The 18,914-nt window shown below is 32.5% G+C and overlaps 2 protein-coding genes across 4 annotated transcripts; both read right to left on the bottom strand.

Annotated features, from left to right (window-relative positions):
• Nucleotides 1-1,711: 1,711 nt before the first annotated feature.
• On the bottom strand, nt 1,712-5,273 carry LOC130899491 (uncharacterized). 2 transcript variants are annotated; one of them, XR_009060040.1, is made up of 3 exons: nt 3,594-5,273; nt 2,984-3,535; nt 1,712-2,770 (listed from the first exon to the last, which is right to left on the bottom strand). XR_009060040.1 is itself a non-coding variant. In XM_057809480.1 (2 exons), the coding sequence occupies exons 1-2, from the start codon at nt 3,673-3,675 to the stop codon at nt 3,231-3,233; spliced, it is 387 nt and encodes a 128-aa protein (XP_057665463.1). In that variant the 5' UTR covers nt 3,676-5,273; the 3' UTR covers nt 1,712-3,230. The 2 variants fall into 2 exon arrangements, 1 of the variants encoding a protein (XP_057665463.1); XM_057809480.1 differs by having other exon boundaries at nt 1,712-3,535.
• Nucleotides 5,274-5,352: 79 nt separating this feature from the next.
• Nucleotides 5,353-18,873, bottom strand: LOC130899481 (lipase 3-like). Of its 2 annotated transcripts, XM_057809453.1 has the most exons (8): nt 18,756-18,873; nt 13,910-14,022; nt 12,591-12,780; nt 9,482-9,596; nt 8,550-8,796; nt 6,909-7,058; nt 6,359-6,589; nt 5,353-5,626 (listed from the first exon to the last, which is right to left on the bottom strand). In XM_057809453.1, exons 1-8 carry the CDS (start codon nt 18,787-18,789, stop codon nt 5,468-5,470), a joined length of 1,239 nt encoding a protein of 412 aa, XP_057665436.1. In that variant the 5' UTR covers nt 18,790-18,873; the 3' UTR covers nt 5,353-5,467. The 2 variants fall into 2 exon arrangements, with proteins under 2 accessions (XP_057665436.1, XP_057665426.1); XM_057809443.1 differs by lacking the exon at nt 18,756-18,873 and having other exon boundaries at nt 5,354-5,626; nt 13,910-14,153.
• Between the last annotated feature and the right edge of the window lie 41 nt (nt 18,874-18,914).

Raw genomic sequence — 18,914 nt, 5'->3', positions numbered from 1 at the left:
GAAATATCTAGCGATAATTTGAACGAATTGTACTGCAGTTTGCCTATAATTTAGTGAAACTTGGCTGGTAAACACCTCAGTTCTGTCGCTATACTATATAGACAGCCTAAGTCTTGACGTCACAGAGATAGGCGGAGCTTATACCGACTCCAAACAATTTTGTTGATAATGGTAAATGCCCATAAGCAATTTTTCATTTAGTGTTTTCATGGTTTATGTGATAAAATAAGACTTTTCAGTTGAATATATTGTTGAAGGAACGTACTATTTAAGAGCTTTTTATTAGTTTTTCCCCAGGAGAGTTAATTTAACATATTAATTCTGCTTTAAACTTGTTGAGGTTATGTCGATTTTATTTTTGTTGTTAATCTCTATGATCTAATAGTCATGAGTTTTCGAGTATAAATAAATTAATTCTTAGGTTTTCAAGATCTAGGAATGTTTCAGAATCACCAGAAAAAAGGAATGCATTTTGTTGAAGAAAGTCCATTAGTCTAATAAACCACTTTTTTTTAGGAAGCGAATTGTAAAAAACCTTGTGACCGAGCTACTACCAGGACCTTCAACCGAACCATTACCAGGTCTTTCAACCGAACCATTACCAGGTCTTTCAACCAAACTACTGCCAGGGTCTTCAAAACGAGATCATGAAATGACTCAAATTAAACTTGATGCTTCACTACTGAGTCCATCATTTGCATTTCAAGATGCTGAGAATTATTTTTTGCGGCAACAGGTAGTTGAATTAACTGAGAAGCTGGAAAAGTTATCAACAAGGTTCAGCTATGAAATTGTGAAGAACAAAGTTGTTCATGTACTAATGTATACTGATATTCCAACCAATGAGCTGTTCATGGTTCTTTTTGAACTAATGGACAGCATTAAATTAAAATATTATGCTGGATGGAATGTTCAGATTGTTCCTAAAATTGATCAACTGTGTATGACCTTAATGAAGCTAAGGCTTAATCTTCCACATGAAGATTTGAGTATGAGATTTAGTTGTAGTACAGTTACAGTGACCAATATTGTAATGAACGTGGATCTATGCTCAACATGAAGTCCTTTTCAATAATTTGATGAAAACTTTATCATCAAGACAACGGAATCAGGCCTGCCTCTCTATTGCTTTTACGAATTTATTCAGTAGTTCCAGCAAGCGTGGAAAACCAGAGATTGACCTACAGTGCATACAAACACTGAAACACATGAAAAATGTTGGTATGTGTTGGGTAATCACCTTTGTTAGCAAGGTTTATCCAGAGTCTACATCTGATAAAAAAATTGTTGAGGAGAGTAAGGTTCTAGATCAGATGGTGACTGGAGATTTGATATTAGCAGATAAATGTTTTTTTGATTAAGGAACTTCTCCCTGCAGGAGTATCATTAAATATACCTCCATTTTTAAATTAACAACACCATAGTTTACAGAATCCCAAGTATATGATACTCAGCAAATTGCAAAGGCTAGAATTCATGTAGAACGTGCCATCAGAAGAAAAAAGTATTATATTTTGTAGCAAGTTCCATCATATTATATATCACAAATTTCAATTATCTTTCAACTGTGTGCAGCCCTCACAAACTTGCAATATTCCCCAAATAAAGAAGTTGAGTATTATTGGTAGGATCTATACTGTAGTTTATGCAGTTTAATGTGAACTGAATTGATTAACCATACAGAGTTGAGACAAAGTACATAGACATATTATAATTTTAAATATTTTTTATTTTAGCAATATATTTCCTTAGTCGACTTTTTTTTGTAAAAAGTTTAGAAATTTTTTTTTAAAAATGTATATTTAGATTTTACTTAATTTATAAATTTGATCTAATACAATTATTGTTAAAAGTAAAAATAATACTGTTTTTCTAATTTAATAAAAGCCTGTGAATCCAACCACAATTTTCATAAAGTGAACAAATACAATTTGATTTCTTGACAGTACACTACAGTCTTTACAATCTTCAAATAAATTATTAAGCCACAAGCAGTGTTTTATTTTATTTTACAAGTTTTTTGTACAAAAAAAAATCACTCGACTATAGTACACTCAATACAGCAATCTAAAATAACTAAAGTTTGTTTTAAAAATCTTCATTGACAAAATAGCATTGTACATTTATATTAAAAAACATAATTTTCTGATATCCTCAGCAAACAAAAATTTGTAGAGTGGCTTTTCAGTCTAAAATAAATAGTAAAGATTTTTCCAACTGTATACTCTATCTGCTAACACTGTGGAATAACCTAAAACAAATTGAAAAACATGTCAAAAATTTTTATTTGATTGTCTCACAACTTTGGTAAGTATTGTTCTATATAGAAATTTTCCGAGAGTGAATGTTTTCTTTCCATGAATTGTAAAACTCTACAATAGTCACAACTGTTTCCTTCAAGGTATAAATACATAAGTTACATTTTTTCTTTTTTAAAATATGTAAAACTCCTTGAATTTGGTGATAATAATTGTGACTTGTATTTAAGATTAAGTTACCCTCATCATCATAAAAAACTATATATTTATTAAAATTTCTCAATTTTACAGTTAACTTATCATTTTTGAAAGAATATGGGCATTTCACTTCTACAATGGCTTCTTCTTCATCAATTATTCCATCAGGGCTAGCACCAAGAAGTCCTGAATTTGTAAGCCATACTCCAGTTTGCCAACATTTAAATTATAAATCTGTTTCAAATGATCTAGAGCATCTTTTTCATGAGTTCTACCCCACTGGATTGCTTTGATACCTTCCAAATTGTATTCACCTGGAAAAATAATGAACTGATTATAATAAAAAATGTAGGTAAAATTAAACTAAAGTAAGGAAATGCTACATAAAATACCATTTTTGAAAAGACTACTTTTTGAAAAATCAATCTTAGAGGCTCAATAAACAAATTATTGATAACATCTATGACTAAACTATGTAATAAATTTATGATTTATTACTCATCTAAGAGTGTGTTGAACAAACTCACTGGGAATCTGTTTCTCCTACATGCACTAGCACTAGCACTAAAGTTACTAGCAGTTAATCTAAATTTTCTTGCGAGGTACCATTTTTCATTTGTACACCTGGCCAGATTTCTTTTATTAGCTGATCATCAACAGCACATTTTTCTTTGAACACTGTCAGTTTTTCTGTGGCCTCCAAAAAGTCCTTGGAAGAAATTATTTCTTCAATTACCGGAAATCCATTTTCCAGCAAATTTATTGATTCCTCGTTCAATAACCAGGTAACCAGGTAAAACCAACAGTATTTCCAAAGCTGTGTAGCCCTTCCTTTAATCTGTTGCTTGATGCTTCTGGTACCCCACCTTCAAGAGGTGTATAGGGCTTTGGTGGGTAAATCTCTTCTGCAGATTTAACTGGCCCAACCTTCGGTTTAGGTAGTGCCTTCCATGCACACGCTTTATCTGTTACAGATATATTGTAATGCCCAAAAAGTGTCAACGGCGCAATGTGATGATATTTTATACCCCTGGGACAAGTGCAGGTTGCTTCTTTAATGTCACCATTCTTTTCCAACACTACAATAAAATTATAACCGGATTAATTCCATATTACATTAATAAAGGCATAACCTACCTATAGATACCTTGTAGCTTTTGTCTTTCATAGTAGCATATACTTCCCCTCTGATTACCTGCAAATCAGAGTCAAAGTCCATTTTCTTCACATGACTGGACTCTAAGGCGTTTTCACCCCTTTTTATAATTTTGTTGTGTCATCTATAAAAGCACTAATGCTGGAAAGTTTTATGACATGTTTAAAAGCCATTATTTTCTTAACAACAAAAGGATCTGCAAAAAAACAAACAAAAAGGTACTACAAAAATAAAATAGACATAACCTCAACAAGTTTTAAAGCAGAATTAATATGTTAAATTAACTCACCTGGGGAAAATCTAATAAAAAGGTCTTAAATAGTACGTTCCTTCAACAATATATTCAACTGAAAAGTCTTATTTTATCACATAAACCACGAAAACACTAAATGAAAATTTGCTTATGGGCATTTACCATACGCCACATAGTACTTATTCTGGCTTCAAGGAGGCTGAGAAGATTCTAACAACATAACTTTCCATCTAAACATTAAGACAGTACCTGGGCCAGGGATGATAAAGAAAAAGCTAAAGTCTTCTCGAAACATCAGGCCTGTAACCTTGTTACCAATTCTTTCCAAAGTGTTTGAGATATACTAAGAAACTAAGCATAATAGTAAATAGGAAAATAATACCCAACATCGATTTGATTTCCGGAATAAACATGGAACAATAGAAGTTCGTAGATTAGTTAACCAAATCAATAAAGATCTAAATGACAAAAGATACATATCTCATGCCTTTGATAAGGGATGGCACAGCGGCTCACAAGTGAAACTAAACCAGTTTTTTCCTCATTTCTACTATCAGTTGCCTATCATATTTAATGGATAGATAGTGAATATAGCAATCTATATTCCATTCTCTCTGAGGTTTTCTAGGGAAGTATCCTCCGATCGTTGTTATATTTTCTGTAAACTGCACACCGGCCAGTAACAAGGACCACAACTATGGCAACATATGCCGATGATCTGGTTCTAGTATCTTTCTATATAAACCCAATTGCGGCATCAAATAACCTCCAATATAATATAACTAAAACACGAGACTGGCTAAAAATATGAGGTATTATAGTCAATGAAACGAAGTCCGTTCACTTGACATTTATACATGTCCCTCAGGAAGAACTAGTAACTACCCATAGCAAGAGTAGGATGTTAAATACCTTGCATGGGTTTAGATAGACGCCTGACATGGAAAAAGCATATATTTACCAACAGTAAACAACTTGGGATTAAACGAAGACAAATGTACTGGCTTATTTGTCGTAAATCGAGACTATTACAAGACAACAACGTGCTGCTTAATAAAACAATCCTAAAACCTGTGTGGACCTATGGCATACAATTATAGGGCACTGCCACCAACGAGGTTTGAAACCAAACTCTTGAGGGCCATTGTCGATGCTCCTTACTTTGTTACCAACAACATAATTCAACACATCCCCTTAGTAAGTAATAAAATACAGTAACAGGGCGTTTTAAACTAGAATTATCAATAAATAGTAAGTTACATTTTCCGAGAAATAGTTTTTAAATCCAAAATTTGTAAATCCTAGTTATTCAACTGGCCTTACAAATTACAAAACATTTAAACTAATGTTTTAAAAGGGCGAGTTGAAGATGATCGAAGCATAAATTTGCACTCTGCACATATGGCTGATGAGAAAATCGACTATTATAGTAGGTAGTTACTCGCTATGATCGCAATATTGTTGCAAATCTATAAAAAAAATTGTTTCTAAAATATTATTTGAAAGCTGATGGTTAACATTTATCTATAGTTAGATACTACTTATTAATTCTGGGTTCAGTTTGTACGTTTTCATAAAAATAAAAGAGTCCATTTTTTATATTTATATTTTGTGGTCATCATTCACAAAAAAATTGAGTGTGTCTAAAATATCTTTGTACACTTTGGTAACATTTTTTCCATATATGTAATCCACATGTGAAAGATCGTAGATACGTATCTTCTTTGGTGCTCTAATATGCCGATATAATTTATTCACATCCTAAAAAAATTATTGTTGATTGTTTTTTTTTACAATAGCGAATATGAATGTATACAAGACTGCAATCAGACCTATATTATCCTATGCAGCAGAGACCCGACCTGAGACCTCTAAAACGAAACGGATATTGGAGACTACAGAAATGAAAATACTTCGAAGAGTAGCGGAAAGAACACTAATGGATAGAGAAAGGAGTGAAAACATAAGACGAACATGCGGGATAGATAACATCATTGACTGGGTACTGGATAGAAAGATAAAATGGAATGAGCACATTGACCGCATGAAGGAAGAACGAATTGTGAAAATATCAAGGTACAAATCACCAGCAGGACAAAGAAGCCTTGGAAGACCTAGGAAAAGATGGAGTGACAACCTCCCAGGTGACTGAGCAGAGGCAATGATGTGAAGAAAAACAAGCAATGATGCCTATACACAGCAGGAAGAAGAAGAATATAAATGTCAGTTTTTCTGGTGCGAGTCAAAGGACTTGAGGATGAAAACAAAGTGTATGACGAGAGCGTGTATGGTTAGCACTCCTGCCGCTTGTTCTCGCCAAGACAATTATATGGAAAAAATTGTTTATTTAACATTTTTAAGCCCAACAGAAATCGGAATACATATTAGCAAGTTACATAACTTTTTGAACACACAGTATATATTTTAACTAGAATTTAAGAGGATCTTTTACTGAATATTATTTAGCATATGGTATATAATTTTTTTACTCACTCTTATTTCAGATAGAAGATCTTGTGCACCTGCAAAAATGTAGATGGGTGTCTTAATTTTTTCTATTTCATAATTTGGCGGTAGCTCAGATTTGTACTTTTCCATATTTTCAATTTTTCCATAATCGTATTGTTGGAATCTACCGTGATTAATAATTATTTGAGCAAAATGTACTAAAGTTTTTAAAGATAATCCTGTGGGAAAATACTTCATAATCAGCGGCAGCAGCTCCTGTCATATAAGGAAAAATTAAATTAACAATAAGAAAAAAATAGAAATTTAACTAAAGGAGGAATATTTACTCATCGAGATACATGATATTATATAGGGTGGTTAATTATTCTCTGAAATTTTGATTATCAAAATACGATCATACAAATAGTGTGAATTTTTTAGATGCAATGAATGCTTGATTAATTAGCGTATACTAGTACTAAGTTCGAGTTTGTGGAACCGTTTTTGATACTCATACCAAACACACTGTTTACTATCATCACATCAATTCTCACAGTATATATATCTGAGTTGAGGGAAATGACTTTTCACTTACTGGTCTAACTTGTTCGGCTACAAATCCACTTACAATTGCTAGTCCAAACTGACATGCGACAACGCTAGGGTAACTTGAACAGTTGAAGCCCTTTAATAAGTTTTTGCTTTCTGGTCCTATAGCATATATGTGAAGCAAATTGAGGGTGTTCTAAAATTCAATTAAATTACTACCTATTCCAACATTACAAAACATACTTGTAATAAAACTTCAACATCTGTAGCAATGCTACATGTGTTGATATATTTTCATATTAAATACGTATTTGCGTTTCCTTGTTTCATCCAAATTTATCATAAAAGCGATAGTTAGATGATTTGAAAATCGCTGAACTGAGGTTGATGTAGAAGAAGGCCCTTAAACCTAATTAATAAGATACCGTATACGCAAAAATGTAGCATACTGAAATGCATTGTTTATTACTCTTACATTATTTTTCCTATATTTTGTATACGAGTAGAATAAATGTAATTGCGCTGTATGCAATATTCATAACGTTTTCTCCGACATAATCGAGAACGTAGGTTCCTGAAAAATGAAACCATCTTTTCACGTAAATCATAAGCATTTCTGGGTAGGTTTGTGCCACTGAAGACTTTTTTCTTTAATATACCCCAATGTTATGTACCACAGATATGTGGTTGACACCTCAGAAAATGATGCGTTTTTGAGAAATGCTATAGATTGTCGATCATTGTGACATCGTCCTATTGAATCTATTGGTTTTCCTTTCAAATGTTCCTGGAACTACAAAACCTTCTGAGATCCCGGACAAATAGCGTCACCACAATGTTTCTATAACGTTTCTGAGTAACAGTAACATGATTATCCTTAATGAAATACGGACCATTTGCACTGTGTGCTGACACAACACATCATATCGTTACCGAATCACTATGCAGCAGTTTTTTGATTATAACGTTTGCCCTATCGAAACTAAGGTGAGTTGATTGCTTATCAATATAACCCTCCAAATGAACGTGACTTTCGTTAAAAATTGTTCACAATATACAATAATAGCATTCTTATCTTGGTTTGTCAATCGGTGCCCGAGTCAAATTCGTTACGGAAATCCTCTAACAAACACAAAATGAACGTATCGCTGTTATTCAATTTCGCTCCCGTTATTGCAAAATCTGATTGACGATGCGTCCATGGTTCCCATTTGTTTTGATAGTTTCTGGCCTACCAGATCTTTTGATGACACAATACATTTGCTAGAAGAAAACAAAAGAAAGCATAAATGCGTTTTTTGATGCCTCTTTCTAAAAATTGGAATATTTTCCAACGAATATAGAAATTTAAATCTTCAACCAATCGAACTGAAACTATTTAATATTATTTTTAACAAAAAAATTAGTAACTAAGTGGCGTCAAAACCATAACCTGGAAACGTCTTATATATTGAACATTCCTGGTTAGTTGATCTTTATTGATAAAACAATTATTTACAATACAATCCGAAAGTCTCAAATTGTTTCGGGTAACATCGAGTCTATGATTCAAATATATTCATCGTCGATTAAACAGATAGTTTCACTGCAACATAAATTCTACATGTCTTTTATTAGATGAAAGTCATGGCAAATCTTTTCAATGGAAAAATGCTTGATACCAATTTAAAAATAAAAAATAGATTACCTTAATTAAATTAGTAAAAGGAAGTATTACTCGTAATACTGGTGGAGGATTATCGAAATAAACTACGGGTGCTAAGTACAGTGCTCCCTTTATATGATTTTGTGCATGATCCATTTTCAGGGATGAATAAACCATGAAGGCGGAGCATCCCATTGAATGTCCTATATAAAGAATATCCTTACGATTTGTACTATTAGAAATATATTCTATTATTGCTGGCAAATCGTACAAACCCATTTCGTGAAAGCTAAAATAAATGGTTAAAAAATACTTCATACATATACTGTTAATACTAATTGAATGAAAATTGCATCATTTAAAGCACATTAAAGAATAGAATTGAGAAAATTTCCACTTAATGCCCATAATGCTCTCGTTCACGACTACTAAAATTCCTTATCTACTAATTTAAATACCGCGGGCGTTGTAGGAGAAAATTATAGGAGGAACATACCTCATGATCATTGTAAGCTTGGCAAACACATGCAGTTTTGAATAAATATTTCGTACAGATTGGAGAACAATTGAATTTAGTAGTGAATTTTGCTGTTTGACAAATCTGACGCCACTAGCAATGCAACGTCAGCCTTAGACTATACAGAATAGAGCACTTTTCTGAGTAGCTTCCAAATTTTGGTGGAAGTTTAATCCGATCTTCCACGGGATTCAGATGGATTAATTCAACGGGTGTTGCAATAGATATAAGACACTTATGTCTGCGCTCTTTGCAAACCCCAAAGAATTTTCTGGCATGGATTTGTTAGAGGAATATAACATTTATATAAGGAACAAATGTCATTTCCAATTATTATTGACTCTCGAATTATCACCAGAAAAAGTATTTGTTCGATATCAATTATCAAAATTCATTATGCAATAGATATGTTATAAAAAAAATCATATAAGTTTTGTGAATAGAAAAAATATCTTACCTAAAATTCCAATACTCCTCTTGACTTATTGATGAATTTAAGTGCATTTTTGAATATTTAGTCCCCCTAAAGTTTGGAATCCACAGATCAAAACCATTCCTTGCTATTACAAATGCTGAAAATTCATTAATACATCAATTAAAATCAATACTGGCACTACTCGCAGTGAGGATATATAGAATCGTCGTGTCGGGTTATATGGATCGCTGGTGCAACATACATTTTTGACTTCCCACTTATTAGAGATGACAGACTTTTTTTTTGACTAAATATCCCTATTAATATCATCCTAAAGCTTGATGCTACAAATTGTTATATTTTCATTTTATGAAATTCATTAGTAAGTATTGGGAAAAAATTGATGATTTCCATTCCGAGTCCGTTCAGGCGTTCTACCCAACCGATTTGCTTAATTTTTTTTTTCAATGAAAGGTATTGATGCACAGATCAGCCATCAACCATCGGATTTCACCTAATTTTCACCATTCTTAAGTTATACTCAAATGCGATTTCCCCCTGTACATTACTTATGGTAGTGTTTCACATACACACGTTCTATCCTCAATATCTCAGGTTCTATTCAAGATAGAGACTTCGTTCACAACTTGTCAAAAACACTACCCGTTTTTAAAAAATGCTAAAATATTCACAAAGTGTTTATTTTAGGAAATATATAGAACAATGCCACGAAAACACGTTCACAAGTACAAGCCCCGTATCGGCGAAATTATTCTAGTGAAAACATAAAAAGAGCCCTTGAAGGTGTTATAGAAGGTCAACTATCGTTCCAGCAAGCAGCAGACACGTTTGGGGTGCCCAAAACTACCTTGGGAAGGAACGGAGACATGTTGGGACGGCCCTCTGTGCTATATTGGAGGAAAACATTATTGTGAATGCTTTACTTGCTGCCAGTTTATTTGGCTACCTCTTCACCCTGCAAGTGCAATGTGAATTTGTTCAACAGTATTTGAACCGAAATGGTGTTCATATTCCTGTATTTCGAAAAAATCTACCTGGAAAGGATTTGTATTTAGCTTTTTTGGAGACAAATCCTTAATTGGCAAGAAGGTTGTCAGAAAACATAAAACGCTCAAGGGCACAAGTAACAACAGAAACAATTGTGAAGTATTTTGAGAATTTGAAAACAACTTTTGAAGGCGTATCTCCAAAGAACATAATAAATATTGATGAAAATAACATAAGCGATTATCCAGGAAAACAAAAGGTTTTAGTAAGAAGAGGATCTAAACATGCGCATCGAATTTTGGATTAATCCAAAGCCTCTACGTCCGTCTTGTCTTGCGTTACAAGAGACGGCCAAATAGTAGCACTATATGTGGTGTACAAGGCTAAGCATTTGTATCCTGAGGGGATACAAAATGGGTCAACTGGAACTTAATTTAATCGGTCTGCTAGTGAATTGTGCTAGTCACTTATCATATGAAGTTGTAAAAAAGTGTGAAGAAAAGAATATCAGCTTCGTATTTTTGCCTCCTAATACCACACATATATGTCAGCTATTAGATGTCAAGGTATGGCGTCGAATCCTTACAACAAACAAATCATGGGGTGCCTACGAAATCGCAATTTTCAAGCATATTTAAAAAATTGTATTTTACATTGCACCTCACGATAGAAGCACATATTTTGTCAGGTTTTGAAGGAGCAGGGATTATTCCCTGTAGGCCTGAACGAGTCATATCCAAGGTGTTTGATAAAAGAAATTGAAGGTATGACGACGAAGCATCCAAAAGCTCAATTAAAACCATTATTGAAAAACACAACCTCGATTGAAAATGTACCGAATGTGACACAAGTGGAAAAGAAAATTTGAGTTCCACCTGGTAAATCTGTATCCATGTATAATTTTGAACTATATAGCTTATCTCAAGAAATCGAAACAAGACTATCCAAAACTTCCAATAACATAGACAATGAGAAGTTACCGTATCAGAAAAAATCCTTTTAATTTCTGTTGAAAGTGAATATGAGGACGATTGTAATGAAAGACTGAATCTAAAGAAGAAGAAGATTTAAATACAGAAACATTTTTTGACAGGCTGTCATTTTTTGTTCTTAAGCTTCATTTTAAATTTTTGTCTGTATTCCAAAAAATAAGTGATTTATAGAGTTTTACATTTTTTGTTTTGTTTGAATAGGTATTTTATTCTATTTTTTAATGTCAAATATTTTTTAAATTAAACTATTATAGTTTCCATGGTAAATTAATTTTATTTAAACTGCTTCACAACCATTATTTATTACATGATGTAGACCTCTCTTTTGGAGATTGGTTTTCAGGCGCAGGAACGTAAAGTGTAAAAAAATGTCCAAAATGGTCCATAAATACTAATTAATATACCTATACTAACCAAGGATGACATCCAATAAAAATTCAATAGAATTTCCATATTCACCAAAAGTACGGGTTATATGGAACGACAGAAAAATAAAAAAAAATGTAAGGGATCGCATTTACATATAGTAATATGTCATGAAGGATTCCCTTGTTAAACTAATACCCGGCATAAATTGAACATTAGCAGTATATTAAATGTAATTAAATTAATGAACCTCTAGTATCTAAATATATCAATCAAGATTAATATTCAACAGACATCTGGAATTACTAAAGATAACTTGGACATAACGACCAAAATAGAAGGGACATACTTTGGAAATTTTAATTATCCCATATCAATAATAACAGTTTCATATTTTTTTGAATTAACAAAGAATTTATAGAAAATAGGATTTTATGCTCTCAGAATGTAAGAAGTCAAAATATCCCGCCCAATGGATTCATATAATAGTTAAATAAAAGTTAATTTGCATCCTCCATCGCCCATATCTGAAACCTTCTCATCTATAAGATGCAGTATTGTACATCAAACACGCAATATATCCTTGATAATATCCAGTCTATCAACCCCCATAACCTTCATTAACTAATCAGGAATCAAAAGTTAAGAAAATCGTGTAAGCCGTTTTTGGAAAATAATTTTATCACTAAGCCATTCTATATTCGCATTGTTTAATTAACATATTAAACAAAGTATATAGAATAGACATTTCCTTAATGAAATGCTTACTGTAAGGCAATTCTTACCTAATGAATTCTGACCAGAAATAAACCAAGATCTACCATCTACTAATACTCCGTGTTGTAATATCACTGGTGATTTTTGATTTTTGTTATCATGTTGCAAGCTTAATTGAAAAATTGTTAGGATATACCCATCTTCTGTAGTAACAGTGTGCTTTTTCAAATCAAATCCATATCTATCATTCAATATTTCCTAAAAACAACAGAATGTGTTTTAGTTATCACACAGATTTTAAATTTAGAAGACTTTCAAAGTTCTATTTTCTAAACTTCCCCCTAAATCATCAACTGTGAAAATGACCAAAATTTTAATGAAATGCATCATTTTGGGCTGATTATTACCCTTGCTTAGAAAACAGAGTAACCAACACCAAAATACAGAAAAGATTAAATTTCTGCTGGTCATCTTTGTCAGCAGCAATAATCAAGGAAACTTATATATCCAAAACCAAAAGAAAGAATAAAAAAAAATAATTCAAATCATAGTACGATTCAATGCACACAACATCACGATCTTTTTTGATACCTATACCACACCGTCCATAAAGGATTGCGAGCATGCATTGCGGGATGGCTCTCTGGGTCTGACCAAAAATGTACGAGATATTTTTCAAAATTTCTACATTACAAACATTTGGCGGAATGCTCACCGTGAACTCACCAGAGAACTTTCCCCAGTCGATCACGGATGGAATATGACCGACAATAAGTATCAATTTCATTGGTTTGATGGCGACCAATTGCCACAGCTAGTCAATGACATCATTCTTATAATATTGTTGGCAAAGTATTCCCAATCCAAGAGACACATTAAGTTTTCAATGCGATTTTTGTTATACAATGAGATATATTACATGGTAAAGGAATTTATCCCCAATCAAAAATATCGTCTATTGAAGTTTCGTTTTATAAATATTTCGATCGAGCTTCGGGTGGCTAACTTTTCGAAATTGGACCGTTGAATGTCTCAAAGGGATCATTCGAACTTTCAACATTAATGGGATATGTGTGATGACGAATTAATATCTAGAGAAAGAACTAGGTACTAGAGACCATTGCAAGAAATGCGATTCGCTGACAAATTATTAGTAAACAAAATTGAAATAATATTAAGAAGATAGTAAGAGAAATCATGTACTGATTGGAAACAGCTGATCATTGCTTATCCTGTTAACGGCGATTATAGGACGGACCCCTCTTGGAAAGATTCTTTTAATTGCAGCCAAATCCCTATGATTTATAAACAAAATAACTAAAATTTGGTAGATCGCTCTTTTTGGACTGAACATATAAATTATAATAATAAAACAATGTGCACTTACTGGTGTGGAATCCAAATCCGGATTGTAGAAACATTTGGTGTTATTGTTGGCATTTCGATACGATATGAAATCCGTGCATACCAAATCATGTCGTATCACAGACGCTTTTTGTTCTTCAAGGAAAAACAAGAAAAATATTACCAAAATATGCATTTAAATACACCTCACAAGTTTATAACTGTCTCTTACACTAAATAATTATAGAATACGAGTGGATGTCTGGACGATAATAAATAATTGATATGGTATTTTAATCCGTAATGTAAAAAGTGGAATATGAACTTTCAATTCATCAATTTATGTCATTGTCAATGCCTAAATATAATTATACAATTTGTTTAATTGTTTATTTAAAAAAACTACATGTTTTTTATTTTATAAATTTGTTTACGACGCAAGAGAATGAATACTATTTTTAGCACTCATCTATTGAATTGGCTTGTTTTGATTTTATTTATTAGATTTATGATAATTGAATTTGTTTTCAGTTAAATCCACTTTTATGGTAGCAGTATTTGTTGTGGTTTTGAAATTATTGCTATTATCAATAGCAGCACTTCTCTAGTGCTTTTTTGTCACGAATTGAAGCTTGAAGATCTAATATAATTCATTATGAAAATCGGCAACAACAGCAACAAGGATTCGCAAATAGGAATTATAATGTAGCGAAAATATTTGCCGGATCATGCAAAAGACATTAGGGGAAAACTAGACACAAAATTAGAAGAAACTCAGGTTGGATTTCGTCCCACTAGAAGGACACAAAACGCGACACATTCAACAACGGAAATTAGATTCCTCCGGAAAATTAAGAGCAAGACTCTATCGGACCACATCAAATATGAAACGTACAGACATATATTAAATATCTGCAGAAAAATACATAAAAGTAAATCAACTAAGATGATTCGGACTTGTGAAAAGGATGAGCAAGAAAAGGATTACATGAAGAATAATAGAAGCCAGAGCAGAAAGAGCGAAAAACAGAGGAAGACCAAGATACACCTGGATGGACGAACTCAACAAAGCGACTGAGAATTAAGGAAAGAAATTACATTAGATAACTACTACCACAAACAAAAAACCGAAAGATATGGAAAGGCTCGATGAAAAAAGAAACTTAATCCAACGTCTTACACCCATAAGGGTAGATAGACATAAGGATTAAGCATAAGTCAAAAAATTCAAACTTGAAAATATGTGAATGAAAATATGCTGGAAATAATAAATGAATGACTCAATTTAAGAATTGCATACTACATTACATACTACATTAAAGTTTATTAATAATCTGTCAAAAATAAATAATACTTAGATTAGTTAGGATTTTCCATCCCTGATTTCTAATACACATACTTTTTGGAAACAGATAAGCAACATTTCTGGCGTAATGGCTTAGAAAGCATTGGAATATTTCGATGGCATAACAGAAATTTTGTTTACTGGTTAATGTGTTAATTGAACGGCTAATAATTATAATAGAATCCAAGAGTAGCTTTCAATAGATTTGATGAAATATTACGACTAGAAAAATTATGTAATCATTTCGTGGTATTTAATATTCTTCTATCAGACACCTCTAGTTCCTTCTTTTGATTATTGAAAAATCAATTTGAAGAAGAACATACATTTACACAAGGCACTAAATGGAAGAAAAACATTTAATCTGTAGAAGAGCAATTATTAAGTGATATATCTGCAAGAAAATTGAAGAGAAACGATTTTTCAAAATGTGCGAGATGGCGATAAACTTGTTAACAGAATGAAGGCGATTATATCACTTACTAATTTATAGGTTATTTAGTAAGTTTTGATTTAAAAAAAATTTGAATCGCTGAAATGTCTTACGCAGCTGGGTGCAAGTGACCAGTTGCCTTGAATTGTTTTCATAAAACTAGTTGCGTCATTTTGTACAAACTATCTTGCTTTTTGTTTGAATGATGTCGAAGTCTTATTAAGATTTTGTTGTCGGTTAGGTTAGGTTAGGAGATTGGAGATTTTAAAAAAAATTTTTAGAAGTTCTTTATAATAGCAAAACAGTAAAATTTCTACTATCCTATGCGGAATGGCTATGTGAGATTAGTTGGTCACTGAATTGGAGAGAGAAACACCAGGTTCTGTGTGCAGTGTGTTGTAGCAGGCCTTATAGGCCTATAGCTTGAAGTCTCTCTACACCTTTTCTCCAACTCCTTTTGTTCACGGCTGCATTGCGCCAGTTCGCTGTCCCTAACTTCTGTATGTCTTGCTAACATGCATCTAGCCATTTTCGACGTGGATGCCCTCTTCTTCTTTTTAGGCCTTCTCCACTTGTTAAGGCTCTTTTCATCCACCTGTTTTCTTTCATTCTGGCTACATGCCCCAACCAACGCAGTCTTTTTCCCCTTTCTCTGCATTAGTTCTTCTTCTCCATTGTTCAACTCGTATTCCTCCAAAAATACTCCTCTCTCCCATGCGCTTAGCCCGTTCTCCTCTTTCTTATTCATGACTCAGAATTCACTACCATATAAGTTGTATAACCGTCCTGTTAATTGTTAGCTTCACTAGCTTTGAGGTTTCCTAGAGCTCCAGATGTTTTATTGCCCCAATCTCTTGTCGAATTCTTTAATTTCGTCCACTTTACCTGCTATCGTCAATAGGTAATGCATTCGCAACTGGTTTCATCGCTTCCATTGTGTAAATGGACAAGTTGCTTATTGAAATTCTATATTTCGTTATAACTTGATTTGAAATTCACGTTATGTAGATGAAATTATTGAGAAAAAGATGAATTTCTGATTTGAACAGTTATCGCGTAGATGGTTCCCAGTGAGAGTTAGTCAGAACATTTCAGCTAAATTTTAAATTCATTCCAATAATAATGTCAATTGCAACAATAATTTCTGTCTACATGATTTGCTTATCTGTAAAATTATTATAATAATGCATATTCATTATTGTCCTAATTACCACATCCAATTAAAAGCTGGATGTGGAAGCAGCTCACTAGTTCTTGTGAGAGAAATAGCTGTCAATTAATTAAATCTAGATATTTCGCCGATTAAAACTCATACATTCGCCATCAGATGCCCTCTATATAGTTCTTCCAATATCAATTGCAGATTATAAAAACCCTTGCCGACAATTTTGTTTTTTCTATCTACCATAGGCGTAGATACCTTATTCTATAAATTTATTATTTTTATACATACTTTTAAAAATATGTATATCTTATGGGAGAAAGTATTCGTTAAATGGCAATCGAATCATTATAAACTGGACGGCATTGTACGCCGTTATTTAGACAGATGCACTTAATTGTAGTCCTACTTGGAACTTGGGAAAAAATCATTAGTTTGGTTTAAACAGGGTACCTGACGTGAATTAAGCCCTTTTTGTACCCCATCCATCCGTTTTTTTTCTGTAAAACGGATCAACGCATCAAAGCAAAAGCCATAAGGGAAAATAAATTCTTTGAAAATAAAACAAAAGAAAAAAAAACATTTCAATTCCAAAGTATCTTTATAAAGCTTTCCAAAGCTCTTGGCGGTCTGCTGCTAGAACTTTCTTTACGAGTTCTACAATCTCTAGTCAGTTCTGGAGACTGATTACATTTTCGTAATTATGATTTTACGTTTGCCCATATTAACTCTATAGGGTTGAATATGCAATAGTAAGGAGGTAATCTGACAAGATTATAACCCTGTACTTCGCACAGCTTGTCAATATAATAAATTGCCTCTTTAGACTTTAGATCTCTAACAACAGTAAGTAATCCTTTGTTTTTTGGGTCTTTTTTACGATCGCTGACAGCAATAGAAATAGTTTTTTCAGACTTAAATACCAAAATTTGAGTTTTGTTACTACTACTATTTGGTATCTTAGGAAGTTGCCGCGAGTGGTAGGATGCGTTCTCCATAACGATAACTGATTAAGGTGGAATTTTAGGTAAAAGCAGTTCATTTAATTACTTTTCAAATAATTCTTCTGTTATATTGTATGATATTAATAAAGTATTAGACACGAAACCGTCTTTGCTTCCAGCGTCTACTATTATAATGCGTTTCCCTTTAAGACATGGCCCAACAGCAATTTTAACTATTGTCAACCCAACTGAAATTTACTACATCGTGACTGTCAAACCATGTTTCATCTAGATAAATTATGTGTCTATTAGAACTTCGGTAGTTTTTTATCTGGATAATGTCGCAGCTCTGTTCTCCTTATATAAACTATAAATTGTCCTACGTTTAAAATCATGAGTAACTTTGTCAACTAATACAGTTTTTCTTTACATGTTTTTCGGTTCTGTGAATGATTGACAGCAACCTCTTTCGTGACTACTCGATAAATAGAAAATTTATTTACTCTAGTTAATTCAGCAATTCTTATTATGATTGCATTATCAGATTGCTGAATATTTTCCTTTTCTTAAACATTTAAAAAAATATTGTCAATAATTTTAACTATTCAAACTACCTGTCATATGGTTTTTGGATAAATATTATTATTCAATTTCAAGTATATGAAACAATTAGATCATTTAGCAGCGTCCCATTAATATATTTAATTTGTATAATCAAATTATTGTGTTTGAGGTTATTTTATACAGATTATGGTTTTATGCAAGTTTAACCAGTTTTTTTGAATTATTTCGGAACATTTTGGCAGGCTATACGATTTAAATTTATCTTACAATTCCGAAATATTCTGATATAAAATGAATGAAATTCGATTGCTCCAGCATAATTAACCCACTAAATTGTATAATATAAAATATTTTTAATCAACTTGATCTAGACAGTCTGACGTAAGAAGGACCTTAAGATACCGGTTTGTATTCAATGAAAAGTGGTCAAAATTTACGTACCAAATAATTCAAAAACAAAAAAATCATTCCACATGTTAATTTATAATCACAAGTTTAACAACTTTGGTTTGCAATATATTGGAACTTCAGTTAATTGTTTCAAGGCTATTTATCGTTTATTCTTTGAACGGGTTTCTACGCAAAAATTATCAGTTTCCA

This window comes from Diorhabda carinulata, chromosome 1 (assembly GCF_026250575.1).
Source record: "Diorhabda carinulata isolate Delta chromosome 1, icDioCari1.1, whole genome shotgun sequence".
Lineage (NCBI taxonomy): Eukaryota > Metazoa > Arthropoda > Insecta > Coleoptera > Chrysomelidae > Diorhabda > Diorhabda carinulata.
This window is presented reverse-complemented; position numbering and strand designations above follow the sequence as displayed.